At 35.4% G+C, this 26779-nt stretch overlaps 1 protein-coding gene across 1 annotated transcript in view; it reads right to left on the reverse strand.

Moving 5' to 3' along the window:
• The window catches only part of TRDN (triadin), a 313614-nt gene that overhangs the window by 173433 nt on the left and 113402 nt on the right, over positions 1 to 26779 (reverse strand). Inside the window, exons 11-12 of the mRNA XM_089921672.1 lie at positions 12834 to 12893; positions 11699 to 11758 (exon numbers count right to left, since the gene is read on the reverse strand). Coding sequence (XP_089777798.1) covers positions 11699 to 11758; positions 12834 to 12893 — 120 coding nt within the window. The remainder of the gene's footprint in view (positions 1 to 11698; positions 11759 to 12833; positions 12894 to 26779) is intronic.

A 26779-nucleotide genomic window follows, 5' to 3' on the forward strand; every position in this document is an offset into this window, starting at 1 on the left:
ATGCAGGGGACACGGGTTCGTGCCCCGGTCCGGGAAGATCCCACATGCCGCAGAGCGGCTGGGCCCGTGAGCCATGGCCGCTGGGCCTGCGCGTCCGGAGCCTGTGCTCCGCAACAGGAGAGGCCACAACAGTGAGAGGCCCGCATACCGCAAAAAAAAAAAAAAAAGAGAGATGTTATAGCATGTTGTAGGCTACTGGGAATGACCAGTAGAAGAAGTCAAAATGAATTTGCAGAGGAAAGAATTGCTGGAGACACATTCCTGAGTTAGCAGACGGAAATAGCATATTGTGCACAAGTGAAAAAATTGTTCCTGTAAGTATGAACATTTTAATGTATTGTATTGTATTGTATTGTATTGTATTGTATTGTATTGTATTGTATTCAGCCAAGAAGGCAGAGGCCATAAGGAGATGAATGAAGAATGTCAGTGGATTCCATGGTCAGAGCTCATGAGATCTGTCTTCTAATTTTTATTTTCTAAGGGAACGAGGAAGCAAGGTATTCAGCTGATAGAGAAGGGTGAAAAGGTGAAGAACAATTGTAAAAAGGGGAACAGGGAGATAGTAGCCTCAGAAAGGAGAGAGTGAACTCTTAGGTTTCTATTCCTAAAAAGTAATAGAATCACTTGGCAGCGCCATTTCAGAAGACTCTATTTACTTGTAAAATGTCCACCAAGGCACTGCATATGAGGAATAGTAGAGCAGTAGTAACAAGTAATATAAATTCCTAGTAATATAAATGTAAATGTAAATTTAGTGAATATACTTATTTTTAGGGAGAAGAGGGCCTATTTCATCTATTCTTTGATAAACTTATTTCACATATTCAATGCCATGTTTGTTTGTTTTTGTTTTTTTTAATTTGTCCTTTGATTTGTATAACTTGAGTATCTACCCACCTCTACATCACCACAGTATCTTTCAGGACAATTATTTTTATCTGCCTCTGCTTCTGATGTATTTTAGCATTAGTTTTTTCATTCGTTCATCTTTTTGACTTTATGTTCTAAGATTAATAGAGCTAACAGGACTATAATTGACTAAGATAATTGCTCCACTTTTTTCCTGAAACTGAAATCATTTCTGGAACAAAAAAAAGCTTCTTTTGATTACAGAAGTATTATATATGCTCCTCCATGCCTCCTTCATAAGTAACAGACAAACTTCCTAAAACATAATCACAATTCTTATTTTCTAGCCTGAAAACTTTTGCTGTCTGAAAGCTTTTTTCCCTGACTTTTGCATCATAAGTAATTGTACTGTCTCTTTTACTTTAAGCTCATTGTCACTGGAGTTTTCCTTCTGAGATGTTTCAAGATATTTCTTTACCCTGAGGGCAATTAATCGTTTTTAATATATGTTATATATTTTATTTCCTTTTCTCATAGTGCCCTGGGTTTATTCAGACATTAATAAAACATGCTCTGATTAGATTCAGAATAATGTTTTATGCTACAGTAGACAGACAGTAGAAAGAGAGTGAATTTAGGTTATATACAATTAAAGACAGTGAACATTTACGCTGGAATCAACTCTTGACAAGTCTTTTTTTTTTTTTTTTAATCAGCTAGGAGTTTGACAAATGGCCAAATTAAAATCACAATAATAAAAAGACTTCATTTCAAAAGTTAATCCAGACATCAGTTTCATTTAGCCTGATATTTAATTTTGGAAAAATACAGTCTTATAAGTCTCCTTAAATTTAATATAATTATTCTTCTTATAGGATTAAATCTCAGAGAGATACCCACTCTTCTGCTTGAACACTTGGAATAGGAGACTTCACTGACTGAAAAGATTCCCTATATAATCTTGACCATTCCATAGTGTCTTTTAATTTCAACTATTGAGTCCCAACCCTCAGGGATAATAAAGAGTAAGTACACCTAAATAAGAGGGCACATCTAAGTTATAAACATGTTGATGCCCACCCTGGTTTCTCATTTCCATATTACATATCTACATATCCAAAGTACTCCCTTCTGAATATAATCTGGTTTATTTAAAAAAATCTTTGCTTAAATTAAAGACTCTCATCCAAGTGAGAGTCTAAAACTACAAGGTATAGTGGAAAGATTTCACTCTTCACTCTAGTTTGTAATTTTATTTATTTATTTATTTTTGCAGTACGCAGGCCTCTCACTGTTGTGGCCTCTCCCATTGCGGAGCACAGGCTCCAGACGCGCAGGCTCAGCGGCCATGGCTCAGGGGCCCAGCCGTTCCGCGGCATGTGGGATCCTGCCGGACCGGGGCACGAACCCACGTCCCCTGCATCGGCAGGTGGACTCCCAACCACTGCGCCACCAGGGAAGCCCCAGGACCATAATATTTTGATTAATGAAATCTGCAATTTCATTTGCTTTTGGGGGGCCTACATTATATTACATTATCCTATGTTGAGTTGCTTTTCTAAAATACTTAAGTATTTTCACCATGGATGGTAGCTAAAAAAGTTGTCCCTTATACTATTCTGTAAATAAATTTTTAAAAAATGACTCCTTGAAAAGAACTCTTACGTTGTTTGGTTTTTTTCCCATGTAGTAACAACTCCATTTTATTGTGGTTTTATTATACTAATTTAACTTTGAGGGAATCAACTTCACCCTTCCAATTTCAGTCCAAATATGTTGGACAAAGTTTATTTAATTGTTCTGCTTAAAAGATAGGACCTATGGCCTAAGCTAAGACAACCAGATTATTCCTTTACTCTCACCACAAATGTTAGCTCAGGAACCGGTCCACAAGGACCAATATGACTCAATTCAGGTTTTCTGTTTGAGCTCTCAGGAAGCCAATCTATTCTTTTTCTCATAGGACATGAATAAGAGAGGATGTAGGGCAGGCAGTATCTGATATGGCCAATTTGCAATCACATGGGCCAATATCAAGGAAACAGAGTCTAAAAGTGAGGAGAGATAAATCTCATCCTAATGATATCATTTGACCCCTGGGTCAAATGAACTCGAAGACACTTTACTCTAGAACTGTATTTGGATAAACCAGCAAATTCCTTATTTTAGATGGTCTGCCATTTGTGAAAGCAAATATCTTCAGTGATAAAGCACTGTTAAAATTTTATGAGTTCCAGTTTCCAGCCTGTTTAAAACTATGTTAAATGCAACTAGGTCAAATACCTTATTACATAAGTCTGTAGTATCCCTGTTCTAAATTTCTAACAGATACCAATCTACCAAAAGAGACACAATTTCTAGACTCATGCCGTGATCTTAGTGTGAGCCCTTGTACATGCTCTGTTGGGATAGTGGACATGGTATATTATAAATGTCTATTTGCCTCTTTTCTCAGGTGTTTGAGAGCAAGTGCCATGTCTTTTATACTGACCCATCTCCAATATTTAGCAGATTTACTTGCAAATGTTATGCACTTATTAAATATTTGTTGAGTGAAAGAAGGAAAGCATAATTTCTACAAGAAAAAAGAGAATCAGACTTATAGTATATGTTCTTTATTTCCTTTCTTATCCCTGTCTGCAATATGATCTCAAAGGAATTAGGAAAAAAAAAGAAGAAAAAAGAAAAGAAAAGAAAAGAAAAAGACACTAAGGCAATCTACAATAGGCGTTTCCTAGAGTTGGAAAAAAAAAACGTTTGCAGGTTGCTAAAGACAGCGAGCTTTATTTGGTGAACTTCTTACTGACTTTGCTCCATCACTAACTGGTAAGCATGGCCAAGGTACTTAACTGCTCCAATCCTGAGTTTCCCTTTCTATAAAATGGGCATTATAATACCTACCTCTAGAGTTGTTGTCAGTATTAAATGAGAACACAGTGGATAAATTTAACTGTTATTACTACGACTTTAAAATATCTTGATAAAAAGAATTCATATTGGCACGGTTTGCTAAATTGTTTTTAAAATATGCTTTTGGAATCCCAGGAGAGGCTGGAATTGAAGGAGATATTATTTGGAAATTTTTTAAGCTTTACTTTTACTGAAAGAAAAATCTTGTAGGCTTTTAGGATACAGAATACAAAAAAATTACTGGATATTTTGCTTCTATATGCTTAAATGTATATCTCAGGCCACAAGGGAAACTCAGGCTATGCAATTCCCCAACAAATTGGTCAAAATCCTCCCATCTATTAAATTTTAAAAAAAGAAAAACTCGTTTCTAATATCTTACTTCCTGTACCACTCTGTGTAATCTTCTCATTAAAATTTAATTTATGGTGTTTGCAAAAGACCACTTTGTTTTAACGTTAAATTATTTTGTTTTTTTTTCAGAAAATACTTCATTCTGAATATAAACTGCAATTAAAATAATTTATCTAATATGGGTACAGGAAATACTTAAATATCATTATGGATGCATACAGGGAAGAAATAGTCATAGTCTATTTACTCATTCTTCCTCATATGTATTTCAATCCTCCTTGTTGAAAATACTTCACAAATCATAACACAACTCCCTCATACTCAAGTATGAGGGATGATTTTGTTTCTGTCTTCAGTGAGAGGGCAGTCTGGATTCTCCATAATAAGCATTAAAAAGACTATTAAAATAGTCACTTTGTATACTAGTTTACTTTTTCCAGGCCTGAATAATTTTTAATATGAACATTTTCCCTTTCTGAATTTTAAAATGTATTTAAAAATTCTTTTTTAAACCAAAATGCCTTTATGTCCTTTCTGCATTGAGCCCAAACACACTTTTTCATTGTTCAAACCCAAAGCTAGAACATGGGGGATTATCTCAGAGATCCCACAGCACATTATGACATTAAATCCCTTTTACTATCTCTGAAGCATTTTAGCTTCTATCCGGCTAATCCAGATGTGATATAAGAGGTAATCAAGGATCACAGTAAGTAACAAGTCAGCCGACTTTGCTGTATTGTTTCATTACAAAATCACTTACCCTCAAAAGAATAAGCAACTATTGTCTTACATGATTTCTATGACTACAAAACACTTGAAAATGGATTCTCTTGCCTTCAAAGAAATTCAAGCATTGTAAATGTTTTTAATATAGTTAAGCTGCCATCATCTGAACTCTGACTTGCAGTCTAGTCTATCTGGGAACTAAAAGCTAACTTAAAAGTAATCTACCGTTGCCCTGTAATTTTGGAGCGCCCCGAAATCAAGGCTTGGAATTACTAAGTAGATTAGGTCCTATTTGTGCCAAATTCCCGATTATTTACCTGTTGAACAATTTTTTAAATAATTTCATCTAGAATATACATTAATATAATTGCCCAATATCACTAAAAAGTGTGTGAAGTACCTGTATATTATAAATGATATTAACTGGGAGATTACCACAGAATATGTAGAATCCCCCCCAAAATTATTCTAGATTTCAAAGTGTCTAACAAATAATGACAAGCTGATGCATTTGTCAAATCTTGCCCAAATGCTTATGTACAAAATTCAAATACAAGATAACGTTCTACAATCAAGTGCTTTTCAAATAGAAAAAGATGGAATGAGCATAAAAAGCTATAATCTTCTCAAAATACAAGTTTGGAAAACAGAATTTTACTCTTTTAAACTGAAACTTAACCATGAACACATATGAAAGATACTATATATTACCTTGCCAATTATATCTGTACATATAAATATTTCAAAAAGTTACTTTTAAATACAAATCAATGTATTTTCATGGTCTGTAATCTGCCATGTAAATTACTTTGAGCTCTAGTAGCTAGAACAACTTATTACAAAAGTTTTATAAAGTAAAACAGATGATAGTCTATGTCTGGTAGGCATAAAATTTAATGAGATGTTCAAAGCTATAAGCCTCTATAAAGGATTTTTTGCAATTTCTCAATGACAAAAGAAGATCCTATATAGAGGAATCAAGTAGCTAAAGGTTTCAGTTTGTTCAGAATTTAATAGTATCTGCCCCATACAGTAACTGAAAATATTCTATGGTAATAGATGTGACTGTGTCATTTAAACAGCACAAGCTTCATGAGCTTTATACTGGATTAATCTGATCTGGTTAACTTATCGCCACAAAGATATTTTAATGTAAAGTCCTCATGGGGTATTTTAACTGAATGAATGATTCTTTAAACACACTGCTACAATACATTCACAAACTTACCTTTTGCCATTAAGTGAACATCAACAACACTTAGATATATCTTTTTCTAAAACTGAGCCTTTCAATTCAGAACGTATTTAGTATTGGAGTTTTAGTTTTATCACAACAGCCTCTTAATCTTATATTGTATATTCTTTCTAAGGTGATCTAGACGAATTCCTCTTCATAACTGGAAAACACCAACTTTTTACTGTTGGAGTGTCTGTGGTGTTATCTCAGAAAAATGCAGATTATTTTTTTCCCCCATGAGCTCATCAAACAATGAATTCTAAATTATCTCTTATATTTCCACTTATACTTCATCCCTTTAAGCATCAATCTCTCACATTCCGTTTATGTTTATCATAAATTCACCTTCCAAAGCAAAACTAAACAAAAAAGACTCTTTATTCCTTATACAGCCACACACACACCAAAAAAAGAAAGAAATTCACTACTTTCTTCTCATTTTTGGATTTCCATTCCAATCTGGCTTTATCTCTTCTCTGTGCTTGTCTTTTCTGCCCTCACATTACAACTTCTAAGTAATATTCACCAAGTTGATAACTTGCTTCTTGAAACATACATTTCTGAAATGTCTCTATTACCAAACTCCTTTGCTTTTCCTTTAACCTCTCTAGCAATTCCTTTCAGCCCCTCTTACTTGATTTTCCATTATCTAATGTCTAGATGTTGGAATTCCCCAGGTCTTGATTCTATATTCTATTCTCTTTTTCTTCTGACACAATCTCTCTGGGTGATCTCATCACCCCCAGAACAATAACTGTGATCTATATGGATAACTCTCTCTATGGTTTCACTTCAGAATCTCCTCTGAGTTCCAGACCCATATCTCTAATTGACTGTTCAGAGTATGTGGCTGTGGATTAATATCCTGGCCCTGACATTTACTACCTCTCAATTTTATAATGAGGGTTATAATAGCTTATTTCCTGATTTATCATAAAGATTGAATGAGTTAGTATGTGTAAAGCGCCTAAAATAGTTCCTGATACAAAGTTTGGACGATGCATCACATACATCTGAAACAACACACTCAAAAGGAAGCTCTGAATTTTTTCCATCACAGCTGTTCCCGTATAGGCTTCCCTATTTCAATAAATAACACCACCTTTTCATTGGTGCACCTATTCTCTTTTCTCCCTCTAACCTATTATCTAAATGAGAATATACTTGTATTAAACACAAATCAAAATATTTTCTCCACTGCTGATACCCTTCAAGAGTTTCCCATTACAATTTTAATAAATTCAAACACCTGCACATGTCCCTGCATATCCTGACCCCTTGTATGTCTTCTCATACAAATCACACATATACACATACCACACACACATGCACATACCATATTCACACAGCACACAAAGATGTCCCCACCAATGGCTGGATCCTTCCAATACATCCAATTCCAATTTAAATGTCTCTGAGAGAGCCTGCTGTAACAAGCTTTCTATCTAAATAGCTCGCTGTCCCCACCTATTGTTTCCATTGTCATTGCCCCAAATTTGTTTCCTCTGTGTCCCTTACCCCGAGTTGTCGACATTATGTCTTCTTAGTCACTGTGTGCCTCCCGTATCAAACTGCAGGTCTCGTTAGACTAGAGGTTATGTTGGTTTATCGACCTTTAAGTGTACTCACCCCCTAGCACAATATAATAGGCATTTAGTGACTATTTCCCGTAGGAAAGCATGCAAGAATAAATGAATGAGTGAATTAGTCCTTTTCTAGCAGCTTATTTCAGAAAAGCTAGTCTGGTTTTTCAGGATCCTTCTTATCATTTATACTTTTATTTAGCTAATTCTTGGGGGAAAAATCATGCTGCTACAGTTTAGGTAAAGAACAACATAAACTACATTTGTGTGTCTTTTGAGCACTTTAAATTGCCAAATTGTATCATGTTGCTTGATTGAGCCATCTTTTTCAACTTTTAGGGGAACTCAAAGATAGGTTTAGTCATTGTACAATTCAGGTCTTCAAAACCATTTCGTATATGAATTTTATCTTCTAAAACGTTTCTGAAAGTGTCTTTATTATAGATACCTTGGACAGCCTCTTTCTACTTCCATTCTACCCTCCCTCCAGTTGGAAAAATTGCAATGCCAAAAACCTGTCTTCTACACTCCCAGCGTGTTTAATTTCATCATTTAGATGCACCTATAGGAGACTGAAAAGCAGGAATGCTTTAGCAAACAAGGTCGCTTTGATGTGAGTAAGTGGCTGAGGCTGGCCTCAACATTTTCAGTTATCTAGTCTGTGGGTGCAAAGAGGCAGGTGTGGAGGCAGCTTTAAAGAACAAAGCAGCTTCCTGGCCAATTGATAGTCCTGGGTGCTCAATAATCCAGTGTAGTCTCCTGACATCAATCCTTCTAGTCCTTTCAACAATTGTGTGTGCATCCAGTTCCCTGTACAGAAGTCTCTCTGCTTATATCATCTAGAGTGGTTTGTATATCTAGCACGGAAGTCTGATACAAACATAGGAAAATGTTTTTTAAAAGTTTTTATTTCCTTTCTTGTTTGCTTTTATTTTTTCATAGCATTTCTTCAGGGTAAAACATACCTCATAACATTGTAAAAATATCTTGGTGATTTTTTTTTTTCATTTCTCTCAATGTTTTTAAACGACATATTTGGGCTTTTTTTTTCACCATGGACAATTTCAAATATATACAAACAAGAAATTATTATAATGAATCTCAGTGTACCACTTACCCAATTGCAATTCATGGACTGGCAATTTTATATCCTATAAAACCGCACCCACATTTTCCCTAACAGATCACTACCAAAGTGTGATTTACAAGTTTCATGCAGCAGAGGCTCTTTTATCAAACCTTAGAACTTAAGCCTTAGATTCATTTGCACCTATATAATAATAAAATATAAATATAGTAAAATAAAATAATAATATAACATATAAATACATTATATGTTCTATAATCATAATATGAAAGTTATTATAAATGTAATAAAATGCCATGATAAAACCCATATATTAAATAAGCATCTAGGCATATTTTACGTCTTGTAAATTTGCCACTATTTGGGACTATAGTAATGATATCAGATGTTCAGCCATATTCCTCTGACTACTTTAGGAAGAAATAACATATGCATCACGGCTCTTCAAGATTTCAGGTAATTCTCAATTTTCTCGCGTAACCTCTAGAAATTTTTACTACTTTCATAATAAGTTTCAAACTGGCTATTTCTAAAGCATATTGCTCTCACATGAAAATATAGTTGGAGAATTATTAAACTCTAAAAAGAAACATGAGTTAGAAATCAACACTAATTGAATCTCTCTGTCTCTCTCTCTCTCTCTCACTCACTCACACACACACACAATTTTGAGTATTTGGAAATTAAGAGCTTGCAAACTAATAATTTATGCATATTTTAATCAGAAATTTGAACTGATTTGTAAGAGCCAATGGTTTTGTGTATTTAAAAGTAAAAATGACATATAAACAAACTGAAAACTGATTCCAAGAAGGACAAGCTTGTTTTTCAACACTTGCTGAGCAGCCCTCCCCTGATGTGCTGTGCAATCACCCAGTTCAGTCTCTGCTTCAATGGCTAAGCACTGGCCTTGCAGGAAGGGATATTGGCATAATCATTCCTCTTGCCAGTGGTGCACAATCTCACTCTGACATGACTGCTGGGCTAATAACACAGGTCTCCCAGTAGCAGAGAAGTATCAGATTTTCCCATCACTCTCTGAACAGAAAAGTGTTGTGCCCTTCCCCTCAAAAACAAAATTCAAATCAAAACAACCACCACACACACACCATTGTGTTTTGCCAAAAGCATTTTTCATGATTTTGCATTTTCACACCTATGATAAATACTCTGACAATTACAATTCAAAACTTTCCTCTGCAAATACTTTAGTAAAACTGATGGCCCAGGAAAAACTTGTTTCTCTTTAGCACTCAATCATATAGCTGTCACAGATACAATGACCCAAGCAACCAGTTTCTCAGCATCATCATGTGGTCAGAATTGTGTTTTCACTTTCTTATGATAAGATACATATTTCACCAGGAGAATAAAGAATGTTTTAAATAAACAAAATAAATGAATGTTCAATAATAAAATTAATAATAATTCCAATGCAAAGTAATCAGTAATCAAGTCCCAAACTCAAGAGAACACATGGCTGTCTCTTCCTGGATATTTTATGAGCCATGCAATCATGTAACTCTCAGTATTTTACAATATTTTTACCCCACTTATAGCATGATGTAGGGATTTCCTGTAATTCCTATTTGCTACTTACTAAGAGTAATCAATGTCTAGTTTGTCATCTTATGACCTTCTTATTCAGTGTCCTTCACCACATTTTTTTTCCAATGTATGCTATTACTTCCTAGGAAGGGAAGTTTTCACTAATGGCATCCAGCCCAGTCTGCTCTCTCCACACCATGTCCTACCTTGAAGCTCTCTTCAACTTCACCTTCATTTAAGCTTACCTATTGACTCAGTTTCTATGACAATGTTTTCAGCTTATTATCACACAGGGAAGGTCTAGAAGTCTCATTCACTTTAAGTGTTAATAGCTGAGAGGAATTCATTTGTTACCCCATGCACACAGGCCCTAAGAGATTTGCATTTTAATAGAGGACAATTCTTTCATAACTCAAAGGAATGGAATATCTCTAATGGTGGAATTTCAAGCATCACTGACACTAATGGAGGAAATATTTGGGGTGAAAATACTTATCACCAAACCATAATACTTGAGACAACTACATATCTTTTCACCTAGATTTAAGCTTAACTTGAATAAAAGCAGATATTCATGCTTGAACAAGAGTAAAAGCAGAACTAAATTTAAGGCAAAAATCTAAGCTGTTTCTTAATGGAATGCATTATTATCTTTGCATTCTTTGCTTCTTATCTTTGCAAAGTGAAGTTATACCATGTATAACTCAATTTCATTATGTCTTGAAAAAGATGGCCTTAAAGTTCTCTTCACCTTCACCAAACTTAAGACAGGCATCTTCTTGTCCTTTGGCTCCTGACCTCCCTTTTCTTAGAGCATTTACTTTAGAAAACTTGTACTTGTAAATTCTCTCTCTGATCTTTCAAGATATAAATTTTCTTAAAAGCCTCCTGCCAGTTTTACAATCCATGTGTGCCTTTCTCAGAGGCCTGGGAGCCGCCCCTTTGAAATGTAATCATCAAGAAAGATAGTACTTCTATCTCCCAGTTTCTGTGGGAGGGTAGGAACCTAACTCCCTTGGGTGCCTTGCTCCAAGTTGTAAAACTACACTCTTGACATGAAAATAAGAGAAAGTTTTCTCTTCTTTTGAGTAAGGCCAATCAGCAAACACAGATGGCCTACAATCCTCCCACCCCTTTCCAGATCTTAAAAACTCTTCTGCTTTTTGTTTCAGTGAAATTGAGTTCAGAATGAGTTCTGGTCTCTCTCCCCTGTTGCAGTAGCCTTGAATAAAGTCTGCCTTGCGTGGTTAACTTTGTCTAGTGCAAGTTTTGCTTTGACAGCCTGGACATGGACAGACTTAAGTACCTATATTCAATTTGTTTACATTGCCCCAAGATTCCTTTATTAACAAACATCCTGAACATAATCTGACTAAGGAAGCAAAGAAAGTACAATACCTTTTTTCTTTACATCCATGGCAGTTTTCTTCTCAGTTTTCATTTTGACCTCTTCTTTTTCTGGTAGTAAAATGAGAAAATTATAAACATCTGTTTAATTATCATATATTTCAGGGCACATTTTGCTGCCATTAACATCCAATTCATCTTGTATAGAGTGATTCTACATTAGAGTCATAGTCATGTCAAATATGAGTGAACTAGCACCTTTGTAACAGAACATTGGTTTTGGTGTGCTATCCCTTCAGGGAAGGAGCAAATTTTTGCTAAGGTTAAAAAAAAAAAAAAATTTCATGACAGTATGAACATTAGATGGCATCGTTAATTATGATACAATTCAATAGTTTTTCTAAAGGACATTAAAAGGAATATATTGAATGTTCCCTGGGCTATCAGGCCGCTGCAAGCATGTCAGAAGCTGAGAAATCTCTTGGGCTCGTTTGGGACTTCAGATGTGCTATTTGAAAATAACCATTCAAAAAAGAACAAAACATAGCAAACCAACTAACTACTTTCTTTCCCATACATTCAATAATTTGCTCTTTTTTTTTTTTTTTTTTTTTGTGGTACGCGGGCCTCTCACTGTTGTGGCCCCTCCTGTTGCAGAGCACAGGCTCCGGACACGCAGGCTCAGCGGCCATGGCTCACGGGCCCAGCCGCTCCGCGGCATGTGGGATCTTCCTGGACCGCGGCACGAATCCGTGTCCCCTGCATCAGCAGGTGGACTCTCAACCACTGTGCCACCAGGGAAGCCCAATAATTTGCTCTTTTGATAGACAATTTTATTAAACTAAATTAATTGAATAGTAAACTTCATATTCATATATGTAATCAAGTAAAGTAATGAAGTAGAATTGAGCACCACTCCTAAGAAAGAAAAAAAATAATCAGTAACAAATTTTTAAAGTGTTTAGGCTTGAATCTTCTTTTAAAAATTTATCAATCTCTACTTTTTTGGAATACTAACAAACAAATTAAATATATAAATATATTTATAAATATATAAATATAAATTTGTTAGTAACAATGACAATAAAATTGTTAAGGGGATTTCTTTCCTAGAAAACAGTAGCTTTACCAGTAATATTACAAATGGATACTAATTAATTTATGTCTTAGCTTTTAAATTCCTTACCTTTCTTTTTTGTTTCAGAAGTCACTTTATTCTCAGCTTTCTTCTTTTCTTCTTCTTTTTCTAGAGAAGAAATTTAAAATATTTCCTTTAGGAAAATTTAGTACAAAAGGAAAATGAAGTTTTGAATGAAGGATTACCATTAACGTCAATTCTGCCTCCAGATAGTTTTATGACTTTGAGCAAGTGATTTAATCTCACTAAGCCTTATTTTCTTCATTTGTAAAGTAATAGTACTTCCTTCAAAGTTAGATATGTTTTCAAAGCATTCTGCACAGTGCCTGGCTCACAGTAAGTGCATAAAATTGTGGGCTGCTAATACTGTTTACAAAAAATGAACAAGATAGTTCGAGCTTTCTGAACCAAACGTTTGTCTAAAGTAAGATATTAATGTTGAAAATTAAAATATAATTTCTGAGAAACAATGCTGCAGGTAAGCTAAAAGAATTATTTTTTGTTTTCTTTTCATATGTTCAGTTTCATTAGAAATAATACATTAGGCCATTAACAATATCTATTTTGATTTAACTGTTTTTCAGATCTGCCTCTTGTCGACAGACATTTGGATTCTGGTGACATTTATCTGGCACCATATTGGGGACATAACTTCCACTACCCTTTCTGAGTGGCCATATCAACCAGCGTGCTCAGACTATATTTGCACCCAGAGGTTGCTGTTAAGTCTGGATGACACATAGAACAGTTTGACAGTTTGTGGTACCTCTAGACTTCTTTATGGAAGATTTCTGTTTCAGAGATCTAAGAAAACCTTGGTCTGAGGGGCAGAGGGAACTTCAAATGCTGCCCAGCAATAGCCATGTAACAACTAGACATCCCCGGACATTTTTCTGGTAAGTGTTCTCATTTTAAATAACAAAGTCATGTAGAAGTACACAGTTGTTGAAATGGAATATTCAGTACTGTTAGGTTTGAGGCAGCTACATGCACAGTTAATGTTGGAAACTGACTGATTTTTATCTTCAGTTAGTAATGCGATTTACCTTATATTTGAAATACTTTTCTCTTTGCCATTTGTCTCTCCAACTCAAGTACAAAATGCCAGGCAGTCAAAGATGTTCATTACCCAGAACTATTATGAGATTGTTACTATGCTGAAGAAATTCAATGTGTACTTCTAGTATCAATGCTTAAGTTGCCTACTAACGATGGCATCTTATTAAATAAAGGAATTAATTCATTCCCTTAGGTATAGAGATTTTTTACCTATGAGATCAAAGCCAACACTTTCTTGCAGTGTCAGAAGTATAATTTACAAAGAACCTCTTTTCATGACTTCTAGAGATAAGTTAGTGTTGTAGGGAGAAATATATTCACACTCTGTCTACACTGTACCTTTACAGCTCATCCAGTCAGAAATAGAAAGTCAAGAAGTCAGATTTTGATAGTTCTGGAGTTAGAAATAAACAAATGGAATTCTACTTTGCCTTTTCCTAAAGGTTTATACATATTAAATATGCAAAACGTCTTTAAAATTCTGAATAAAGATACTCTTGATTTAAGTATCATTACTTTCAGCTTCTGTGGGAGAAATTTTATGTAGCAAGGGCTTTTCCATCTTATCTAAATAAATGCATATGCCAGACAGTTGAATTGGCATTTGCTAAACATCACCATCTGATGTCATGTGCTAGGAAAGGAGTTAATTAAAATACAGATTAATTGTAAGCATTTCTTAGCCTATATTAAAAATCAATGCCATAGCCACGATAAGATCACAACTTAGTATCCAACTTAGTATCCGAGTCTCTAAGTTTCATAATGTAGATGAATAAATATTTCATTTAAAAGTTCGTGCCAATTAGTTAATCTTATATTAAACTTCAGAAGGAAACTAGGTATTTGAGGCCAGAAGATGGAAGGCATTCTTTTCATTTTTTTAAAAGAGAATTGTCTTGTGTAATAAATTCTACCCTTTATATTAATATAGCTGGGACTTTATTGTGGTGATACAGTATTCTTGCCTTAGTTCAGATTGATTAATGCTTCCATTATACACTCTGCCTGTGATTATGGCCATACACTGAAGGAGTCATGAATAAGAACAGAAATCCACAAAAAGCAGGTATAAATAATGTACTTTAATAACATTTTTATGAATTAGACTTTTAAGCCATCATTATGGGACTTACTTTATTCGTGGTTAATTCATTTTAAAACATCAACTTCTGAAGATTCATGCATTTCTTCAAGCACGACTGTCTATTCTTTAGGTGATTTGGCACCAGTGAAATTAAGCTTTTCATTTATATAAGGCACAACAATTTAATTATATCCTACTTGGATATAAAAGTAACCCGTGTTTCTTATATGAAAACTCTCCTTCCCTTGACTTTTTTCTCCTTCAACAGTCAACAATACTCCTCCCTTTCCACTTGACTGTGTACCCACATATCCAATTTCCTCCTCATCCTCTCCTCCAATTTGTTTGCTGTTTTGTTAGTAACAGCTAGAGAAGAGTTAGGAAGATTTTCAGAGGGTTCACAATTAAGTGTGTCTATAGAGTGTGAACTTATCAGCATACTGCCTTTCTCTGAGAAAAGTGTCATAAGCCCGGAAATGACGGCTCTATCTGGCAGGGATCACAGGAAGGGCTGGCTGAGAGAGAAATCCTCTTCACAATGAGCAGCTCTGAGCCACAAATGTTATTAGTTTCTGCATAAATTAACATCAGATGAAAGAAAAATTAAATGACTTACTTTTTAAGCCCTTACAATGGGCTTTTCTATTGCTTTTAAATGTTTTTATGCCATCTCAAAGCCAGAGAATCCACAAGAGTTAATTATAATTGTAAAGCTTTTGAAGATGCCTGTTCCTAGCAAACCGAGCAAACAAATGCAAATGCTTCATTTTCATCTTATGTTTGTTCCTTCCCTTTTTGCCCTTCTACTGTACAGATTATCCAAAATCTATATGCTTTTCTTCTAACTCTCTCTGGCCAGGGTTGATGTATTCTTGGTCCCAGTCAGGTTCCCTTCATAACAACTCATTCTAGCACAGCTCGTCACTGTCACCTTGTTTGTAAAGAGTGGCAGAGGCTGGCCTGGAACCCCAGTCACAGTATGATCATGGAAAATTTCACATAAACAGATAAGTTCAATTACACCAATGATTATCAGAGTTCTCCATTGTTATCTACAGAGGGGAATGGAGCAAGAGAGAAAGCACTGGTGCTAGCATGGGGGACCTTGGTCTGAATTCTGTCTCTAACCCCTTCTGGTTGTGACATTGGCAATGTGCTGTGACACACTGAATTTCATTTACCTCTTTTAAAAAATGCACTAGTAAAATCTACCTTGCCGGCTTATTGTGAAGAAACTGAGCAAAAGTGCCTGGACCAAAGTGGATGTTCAAAAAAAATAATGATAGCAATAACTAGCTATTACTATATTTTAGAAACAATCAAAATCAGCCTACATATACTCTTCAGTAATTTTTCTAAGTGTGACATTTATTAATCTGGGTAAATGCACATTAATTCTTATTTTTCTGTGTTGAGGGAGGCTGTATCAGGAGTATTTTATATTGTGAAACTTTAAGGAAAAAATACTCAAGTAGGAATGAACATGTTTATGAAGGGGCACTGTGCTGGAATGAAGTGGATTCCAGTTTCAGTTTTGCTATAATTAGTAGTTTTTGCCTAATGCAACTGTAAGGGAATCTTCTGTCTTCAACCACAAAAGTCAGGGGAATGAGTAGAATGTAGTTAAGTCCCTCTTCACCTGTCTATGCCTTTATTCCCCAAATGAAGTATTTATTTCCTAATTTTTCTGAGAACAGTTAACGTAAAAAGCTTTAAATCTGTAAATAGCTGTTGTACATTCTCTGGCTTTGCTATGGCTTAAAAAATTTTAAAGCTAGAGAAAAGTCCATTTTTAAGCCTTAAAAATGAATGTTTATATGCATGCATGGATATATGAATACATATATATGTGTATATAATGTCAAGTGATAATAAGGGTCAGAAAAAAATAAAGCTTGGTTTGGTGGATTAGAGCATGCGGGAGCAGATCAGAAGTGGCTTTTTCTTTTAAGGTGGAACAGGGGTAAGCCTTTCTGAATGAGTACCATTTGAAAAGATTCTTGAAAAAAAGTAGAAGAGTTTTGGCTATTGAGGAGAAGACTTCTCCTGCAGAGGAAAAATATCTGCCAAGACCTTGAAAGAGAAGCGTTCGAGCTGTATTCAAAGAAGAGCATGGAGACCAGAGTGGCTGGAGCAGAGAATGCAGAAGAGTGAGAAGAGGGGTGGCCAGTGATGTAGCAGGGGCCGATCACACAAAATCTTGTTCATGATATGAATTTTCCATTTTATTGTGAGTAAGGTAGGAGGCTGCTGAGAGATTTCAAGCAGAGTAACTATACTGTGATAAATTACGTGTTAAGAGGAACTTCGGCTGTTGCTGACTGGTTGGAGCCAAGTACCCCACTGGATTTTGTGATCACACTGCGATGAAGAAGACTAAGAAAGTAAAAGGATTCACTACAAATATCCTTCTTCATGTTTTCCTCTTTTTTCCCAAAAATTTCCTCTAAATTTTATTTGGGACTCTTGAAAGAATGTAACATTATAGAAACATGGTGGGAGTACCTCACTTTACATTGTGCTTACGTTGCTATAACAGCAAAGCTCTTCAAGGACTTCACTTGAGTTATCTGGCATAACTAAACTGGTTTTTCAGAACCTGAATCCAGTCTTTGCCTTGACTTTTCCTTTAGTGAATGCTGAATTATTCTTAGAAGTCAGCTCTTCTCATTATCAGCTACTAACAACAAAAAATTCACAACCAGGACTTGTAGAGCATCTTCCACTGACTTCCCAGAGACTTTTACATAAACAATTTATTCACGTAATCAACACATGTTTATCTAACCTTATGTCAAACCCTTTGCCAGGGTCTAGAGTTTTAAACTATTCCTTCCAGGAATTTTAGGTATGAGACTAAGAAGGGATAAAGTTTACAATTACAATATGGACTTAGGGACATTAAAGTCGGAGTCTAAGGGAGACAGCAGAGGCCCAAACCCAAGAGCAAGAAGTGTGAAAGCTGCTCCAGGGAAAAATGGTATGTGAATTCTGAACTGAGTATGGCAAGTGTTACTATCAATGCTGGCTGGAGGGACTGAGGTGCCTGCTGAGTGCCCAGTCCTGTCCTGCAGATAAAGGCTGACAACTCTTAGTGATACAATACCATTCATGAAGTAAACGTCCCAAAGAACTCCAGAGCTAAGCAGTGTAAATCCAAACGTTTTCAAGATACCAGACTACATACAGTTCTTTAAGCTTCAAAAAAGATTGTGGAGAAGTGATCTCAATAGTTATTTTATGTGATCAGAGCAAGGCAGAAAAAAAATGTATTAGTTTTGGTTTAATCACACTGATTTTAAGGTGATAGGAAATTATACTGTAATAGAATGTTATTAACAGAATACAGCACATGACCTTACATGCATTAGTATATACTTAGTTCTGAGATAAAAGTCAACACATCCTTCAACCCATGAGAAAATGGGCTCAGGAAAGATGAGTAACTTGCCCAACTTCACAAATCACATAAGTGACAGAACAAGGATTTAAAACTAAGGATCACTGCAAACTCTGATCTTTCCCCTACAACATGGAATAGGAAGTTTGAGGTAGACTTATTCTAACAAAAAATTGCAAACGAACTGAGGCACAGACAGAAAAGTGCCATTTTCTACCCTCTCTTTGTGACACTTATCTTTCAGCTCTCTCAAGCCAAAGTTTTCTGATATAACGACAATTTTTTTGTTTCTGAATTTAGTATGCAAAAGGGAATGCAAAGAGAAAGATTATTTGATACATTTCAAATTGCAAAAAAAGTTTCTTATGTTAATTAAACTTCATATTTAAAGTGGATAAGGTAGATTTCTCCCAAACCTTTCAAAAATGATAAAAGCTTTTTAGATAAGTGACTGCATTACTTTTGAATGGATTAAGTTTATATAAACGAAGGTGGCCACAGCTCTTCTTTTTCTTTCTGGTATTTATTTTTCCTCTCAGTGCTTTTACATTTCAGAAAGCAAATGCTCAATTAAAGTTTATTGACCTTTACGCTCAAGTGAGAAGCTCTCCATCCACACAACTCATCTCTGGATAGCTCCAAAGAGAGCATTTTGTATTTTCTTTTTTGTTTTTCTTGGATTTTTTTTTTGGGTGCTGCAGCCATTTGGAGATTTTCTAAAAACTCTTCTAACCCTATTAAAATTTACTTTTTATGCAGAATCATTGCTTGCTCAAGATCTTTTATTGTAAACTTTTCTAATGCGTCTTTCTACAAGGGTAAGGAAAATATAAGATTCATTTCTAATAGCTGTTTATTTTCAAAATCATATTATTTACATATAATTACTTTTTTCATATTTTTATCTATATGCTTTTTCTACGTTTCTCTGTAGTTGGAAATGAATTGCAAAAGTACTTTGTTGCATTTAAAATGTCAAGAATGACTAGAAACAGAAAATTGAGCCTTTCCTTTTTGTGACTAAATTATCGATATTTAGGGAGAAAGTTGGTTATCATTCAAAATCAAAATATACATTACTCTAAACTATCATTTCAAAGATATGGCTATTTTTATAACAGGTCTTTGAGAATTTAGGGCTTGAGTTACTAAACAAATTAGAAAGACTCAATTACCCAAAGTTACTGGTATATTGGGCACATTTGTAAGTCTGATTCTTAATTGAAGCCTTTTATCTTAAAAATATGCCCAATAGATATCAATATTCATAAAGGAAATAAATGCCCATTCAAAGAGTACAACTTTTCTAGTTGTAATTGTTTTAATATATTGAATTCAGGTTTATTTCAAATGATGGACTACACAAATTCCCTCATCTTTCATAAATTATACCAAACCATTAACACAATTTTTGTCTTCTTCCTAGTATAAGGTCTATTCTAGTAGATTAAAAATTCTTACACAAAATTCTCACATAATTGAAACAAATATCTGTCACTGTTTATTATATGAACAATTGCCAAGACCCCTTACTCCATTTGGATAAAACAGATCTGGCTTTAAAGATGTAGCCACTTTTCTCATCGGTTCTAGAGAGGATGAATAATTTCATTGGGAATTCTAATAAACTTATATAATAGAAACATTTAGGTCAAGCTGACACAAACAGCAAATAAATGTTTTATTAAGAAAAACTGGTACTTGTAAACTAGAGCTTTGGAGGGACCTGGTTCTTTCTTATAAAATACTTCATGAGAAAAGTTTGCTGGCACAAGAGGGTTCCAACTAGAATTTCATAATAAGAAAGCTATTAAAAATCACATTCACTCTTATTCACAAAACTTCTCATCCCAAACTTTCTCCTTTGTCAAAATATAGGGGAAAAAACCCCTAATTTTTAATACCAGCTTGAAAGTTATGAAAGGTCTCTTAAGAAGGAAGCTGGCCCTGATCAACAAAAAGCTCCTTACCCTTCCCTGATTCTTGGTTGTCATCCCTTGATCTCCAGAATAAAAATTTATTGCTACTAGACAGTCAAATCAGACAGACATCCCTCGCCATACTGTCAGATGTATTGGGGAAGAAAAACAAAACTTCTTTCTCTTATCATGGGAAAAAGTTAATGATTTCCCCCAAAACTATTTTTAATCAATAATGGAAAATCGAGACTATTATAACAAGAGAGAAAAGTTCTAAGTTTGGAGATGCAAGTTTCTAATGAAATATATTTAATGTCTACTAAAATGTATTTATATTTCATAATCTGTGGAATATATTTCTTTACATTTTCCTTTTTCTTGACACTTTTCCACCTTTTTGTCTTTGTGTTTCTTTTTTCCCCCTAATTTCTCAACAGTCAGTTAAGACTTACCTACTTTTCCATTATACTAAGCTGAATTACCCTTGTTCTAACATATTTATTACCCCCAACAGAGCTAAGTTACCTCATGCCTAGCTCTGCACAGTGCTGCAATCAAAAGAAATGAGAGTCTAAAATTCCAGGGAGGTTTGAAGATAAGTTTAAATCTTTTTTGAAGTCTCTCAAATAGCTAATGTTGTATGACCCAAAGCAAAATGTTCTAAAGGTTCTCTCCTTACTGGAGCTTCCCAGTCCATCACATTTCCTCCCAAAAGCTTCTCTCTCCCAAGGGCATGCTAAAAACTTACTTCAGCCCATGCTGACTCTCCTATTCCCTTCCCTTGACCTCTTTTCTCACTGTCTAAATCTTATATTTTCTTCTGGGTAATAACCCTTCCTATTCAAACATGAATTAATTTAATTATTTGAGCCCCTTCCAATTTTTTGGCTCACGCAGCATATCCTGAGTCCTGAGCAGAACATAGACACTCAGGAGCTGACCAGGCATACCTAGAATATTCCTTAGGCAATAAAGTGGAGGAGAAAAGCTGTGAATACTTATGTCAATATTTGTATCCTCATCACACATGTAAGAAATAATTTAAAAAACACTTTTACAAATCACTGAAAGGTGAAAGTTAAATACAGTTTGTAGTTTAGTTACTAGTGTACCAAAGTTAATCTCTTAGTCTTGGTAGGTGAATCATGGTTTTATAAAATCCTAACATTAGAGGAAGCTTGCTGAAGAGTGTATTAGAACTCTATATATTATCTTTACAACTCTTCTGTAAATCTAAAATTATTTGAAAATAAAAAGTTTAAAAACAACAAAATATTGGAAATATTTCAAGACTCTAAAACAGAGGATTCATTTTTCCCCTAGAAGTAGTGGTTAGCCCCAAATGAAATGAAATAAATGTGTAGAGGGGAAAAATGAGTGAAATAAAAGCCTCGAGCATGATAAAATTTTGGACGTGGAACAAACTTTTGAGATCATTTATTTCAAAAAATATAACTTCACAGTTGAAGAAGCCGAGTCTCAGAGAGGTTAAAAAACTAATATGAACAATTGAATCTTTAGTTCAGAACTCCTGATTGCTATACCCTCATTTATATGTGGCAGAGAGAAAACTTAAGAGGCAGAAGTAGGTCACCATGAACTTCTAATTGACAAGCCGAAAGGTTTCTGGCCAGTTTTGTCTTATCCTTCTCCCTGGGGCTCTTGGCCCTGTTGTTCCCTTTCCTCCCTCATCTTTTCATCCTTAGTTTTCTAGTCTGTCTTCTGATGGTGTTTGTGACGGTTAATTTGACTAAGCCATAGTAACAGTCACTTGGTCAAAAACCAGTCTAGATGTTGCTATAAGATATTTTTTAGATGTGATTAACATTTAAATCAGTAGACTGTGACTAAAGTAGATTACCAATCAGTTGAAGGCATTATGAAAAAAGACTGAGGTCCTCTAAGGAAGAAGGAATTCTGCCTCTAGCCTGCCTTTGGACTTGAGAATACAGTATCAACTCTTCCCTGAGTCTCCAGCCTCTGGCACGCCCTATAGATTTCAGACTTGCCAGCCCTCAAAATCACATGATCATGTGAACCAATTCCTTGAAGTAACTCTCTCTCTCTCTCTGCCCCCTCCTCCCCTACCCGCTGTGTGTGTGTTTGTGTGTGTGCACACGCGTGTATGTGTGTGTGTGTGCATACATCATATTGGCTCTGTTCCTCTGGAGAACTCTGAATAAAACAATGTTGTTCCCCACATTTTCCTTCTTGGATGCACTAAACCTCACTCACACTTATGACTGACCTGCCATTCAGTTATATCCAAAACTAAGATTTGTATGATACAGGGTATTTTTAAGATCAATTGTTCCTTGGGAGCTCAGTAAGTATTACTGGGAAAAGAAATGTTTCTGTGACCACTGAGTTTAAAAAGAATTAAACAGTTTTCTGACAAGAATTTCACGGCTCTTTTAACATACTTGTGTACATTGTGACTGTCCAAAAAGAAAATATTATGTGGACCCAAAGTATTATGTTATAAATTTTTTTCACTAAGAATATCATAGAACTAGAATTCCCCATAACATACTTCAGGAAATGCTATGCTTGGAATAAGCTTATGACTTCAGCCTCTGCATCTCTCTCATTTGTGAACTCCAGACTTCTATCTTCAGTTGTCTGCTGGAGATGACCACTTGTGTGAATCCCACTCAACATGCTGCCTGACATGTGGCAGAGTCTTCATTTTCTCTCCAGGTCCAATATCCACCCTGACCTTTATGGATTGTGTTAACCAAGGATTAACACAACCTCTGGATTCAGGTTAGTTTGGCCAATGGGAGCAACATCAAGAGATAATAGAGCAGGAAAAAAAGAGAGAGTTGGGCATGTATTCTCCAATTACCCACCCTGGCTCACTGAGAATATTATATATATCATTTTACAGATTGTTCATGTGTTCTTCTACTAAAGGACATAGTTTTGATTGGGCATCTCTCTCCTAGAGTTACAAGGTTTGGGGGTTTATAAACCACTCTATTCCCCTGCCTCCTCAGGCCTAGGGCTGGTAAAGGCTTCCTGCATTGGCTAGCCTTGGGGTGCTTCACCATAAATCTGCTCAAACCTTTATAAATACTACATTCATCAAATACTCTTAACCACCCATTTTGAAAGGTCCAGGGACCCTGATGCACCTAGCAAGTCTGAACTCATTATCATCTCCCCAAACCTGTTCTTATTCTTAAGTGCCATTCATTTATCCAGGTCAGATAAGACTTTAGCAATTATGCTCAGCCCTAACTTTTATTGCTAGTCTACGATAATGGAATAGACTGATCCTGGGAGTGACACACCTGGATTCCAATTTCAATTATACCACTGTTAGGACTGTGTTATCTTGGGCAATTTACTTGATTCCTCTGATCTTCTCTGTAAAATGATATAAATCATATTCACTGCTTGGAATTGTTTTGAGGGTTAAATATGATTGTTTAAGAGAAAAGTCACATAGTTTTCCCCCATGAGCAGTAGCCTCCTAAGTTTTTCTTGTCTCCAAACCCCCAGGCCCCACCCCTCACCATCCACACTTTCTATAGCTGACACAATGATCTAAAATGCAAATCTAATCATACTACCCCTCTGCTCAGTTGTTTTGGCAGGCTCACGCAGTCTCTGAGGAGGTGTAAATGATTCAGTTGTGTGTACAAAATTCTTTAGGATATGACTGGGGTCCTATATTAAGAAATTATATAGAGTTTCACATTTACTGACTAATGTCATTAATGAAATTACCATATTATCTTTACAGATACCAATAAAGAATTAACATAAAACTTAATGATTTACTATATATACAAGAGAAATTTCCTGATTAAAAAAATGATAATGACAATAATAGTAGCTAATGGCTGAGTACCTAATTGTGCTAAGTTGCTATATACCTTGTTTCATTCACTCCTCATAGCAACTTTCTAAGTAAAATAGGTACTAAAAGTAGTATGGTTTATCTATATTATCAAATTTTATAACTAAAGGTCAATCCCATTAAAAATTGCCCAAGGATATGAGTTTATTTCACCTCAAAACAAAGAAAAATATTGCATTGCCCTAAAGTTCAAGATTAACTGTGTCATAGAGTTAATGGAATAAGAACCTGGGCCAAAATTCAATTGTATTATTTTATGCTTTTTGCTTCTCAGGATATGTCTCAATGAAGAGCTAAGACAATAAAGTTCTCAGTTTAATAGAACTGTAAATAAAACGTTACTAGCTCCTGTAGAACACTGTCCTCGAATGCACCCTATGGTAAGAAATCATCTTGTAGTAAGTTTCCTATATTGCTCCTTTCTCCTCTGCACAAATCCTACCAACTTACTCTTTATGGCCCAATGCAAATCTTGTGATTTCACCTCATAGCCTTGCTTCACACGTATCTCATCTTCCTCCTAACTTTTATAGCCCTTATTATCTGTACCACGCACTTTTGAACTTCAGAAAATAATGCTTCATAGTATTATCCATTTCATAGAGACATGCCTGGTTGGCCCAAGTGTGACATCTCTATCTAAGCGACGGCCATACCTTCCTTACACATCTGTGGTAGCTATTTAAACACTGTGCCAAGCCATGGAGTCTTCACTCTGCTCTTAGTGTAGCTTACTACTAATGCACCAACCTGAAAAAAATAAGCTTGAAATATCTGGGTGTGAAAGCAGAAAAGACCATTTAAATTCAGTCCCCACAGTTGACAGGTGAAGAAGTGGAGGCCCTAAAAAGTGAATCGATTTGTCAAAGATAATACAACTGATTAGTGTCAAAGTTGCAGCTCGAAGCTGGGATTTTAGTCTTCTCTCTAGAGTTCTCTTGCCCACTGTTGGGTGATGGCATTTATATTATTCGCGACTGCAATACTAAGTTAGTACCAGTTACATGTTTATTCAAGAAGATGATAGGGTATACAGTATTCATTCACCTTACTTTATTTGGCTCCATTAATGCCAACTATATGTTTGTAATGGAATATTAGAAGTAATTTAAGTATAAGATATATAACTAATAAGAGATCACATAACCTCTTCTTTCCACATCTTTGCCACAATAGATGAGGTGTGGCCATTTTACATTAAACGTCCAGTAATTACATGTGGATGGAAGTCTTTAATTCTTCAGGAATCAACAACATAAAATGTGGTGTTTGGTAGTGGGGGAGGGGGTTGTGTTGACTAGGAGGAAAGAAAAATTTTCCAGCGTTGTTGATTACAGGACAACAGGATGATATCCAGTAATCGTACTTATACAAAGATTTAACGAAGCAGCTTTTTTGATGACTGGGGAGGGGATGGAAAATGTTGCCTGAAGCTGTCTTGTTTAATCACTGAGGACTCTCTCAGAGAGCAGTCAGGAACTAATCTCTCCTAAGAAATACAGTTCTGACAAACATTTGCTGATAAACGGGCTCTCACGCTAAGGGTTGAAACCACCTGTGATGTGAATATAATAAGGCACCATTTGATGAAGGGGGCGAGGTGCTCACATAGATCTGTCTCATTTGTGGAATATATGGATAACTATAGTGGCCTTTGGAACTTGCAAGCCTTTCAACACCAGTGAGAGCTCACAATAGACAGAAGAATTAATTCGTCACAAAATTTAACACTGTTGTGAAAGATCGTAAGAATTACTATTATATTGAAGGTGGCTCTCTATTTAAGTTAGTTCCAGTTATGTCCATAATAAAATGCAAATTGACAACAATTACCAAAATGATTGCCTGGGGTGGTCATTATACAAGATCTTTTCAATGCTATTGTAGCCAATTTCCCTGGCCAAACGCCAAACATATTCTAAAACATACAGTAGTAGGAGTCAAAGAAAACAACTGATTTAATATACAATTAGTCTTTATACCCAAAGATTCAAAGCAATAGAATTTCATTATAGTGTACAAAGTGTCTGGTATGCGGAGAGGAGTGAAATTCTAGAAAGGCCAGACACAACTTCCAGGCATTAGATAAGTGACCCAAGATAAGAAGTGCACAGATACTTAACAGAATGAAGCCAGTGTTGTGAGAAACTTATTGTTTTAAGTGCTATGAAAGCACAAAGGAAGCTTTTAAGGGCTTCAGAGATGTGTAGAATGCTTTCACCCATAACAAAGTCCATGATTTTTTTTAGATTTCTGCTGATAAAATCCTAAATTGTTTCCAATCTCCTGTGAGCAAACTTAATAATCTAGTCTATATATAAGCCCTCCTTTTCTTTAAAACATTAAAATGCAAAATACGTTTAAGTTCCCGCATTTTGACCTGTTATAACTGTATTCCTCAAATCAAAGGGCGTAAGTTAGTGCCACATGTAAGTTCCTTTTTACATAATGCCATTTTCTTGCAACTTGGTCCTAAGAAAGTTCCAGACTAAAATAGTGCATCAAGGACTGTGCATAATCAGCCTCGCTAAAAACAGCTTGATTAATACTAAATATGTCCTAGTTCCTAATCAATTATGTTAATGAAGGCACAGGCAGCACATCTGCAAGCCCTGACAAAGCCCATGATCTCAGCATCGCCTGATAACGTGGACTCCTTGG

This window comes from Delphinapterus leucas, chromosome 12, assembly GCF_059928025.1.
Source record: "Delphinapterus leucas isolate spDelLeu-1000000601 "Yukka" chromosome 12, BTC_Dleu_Yukka2, whole genome shotgun sequence".
Taxonomy (NCBI): Eukaryota; Metazoa; Chordata; class Mammalia; order Artiodactyla; family Monodontidae; genus Delphinapterus; species Delphinapterus leucas.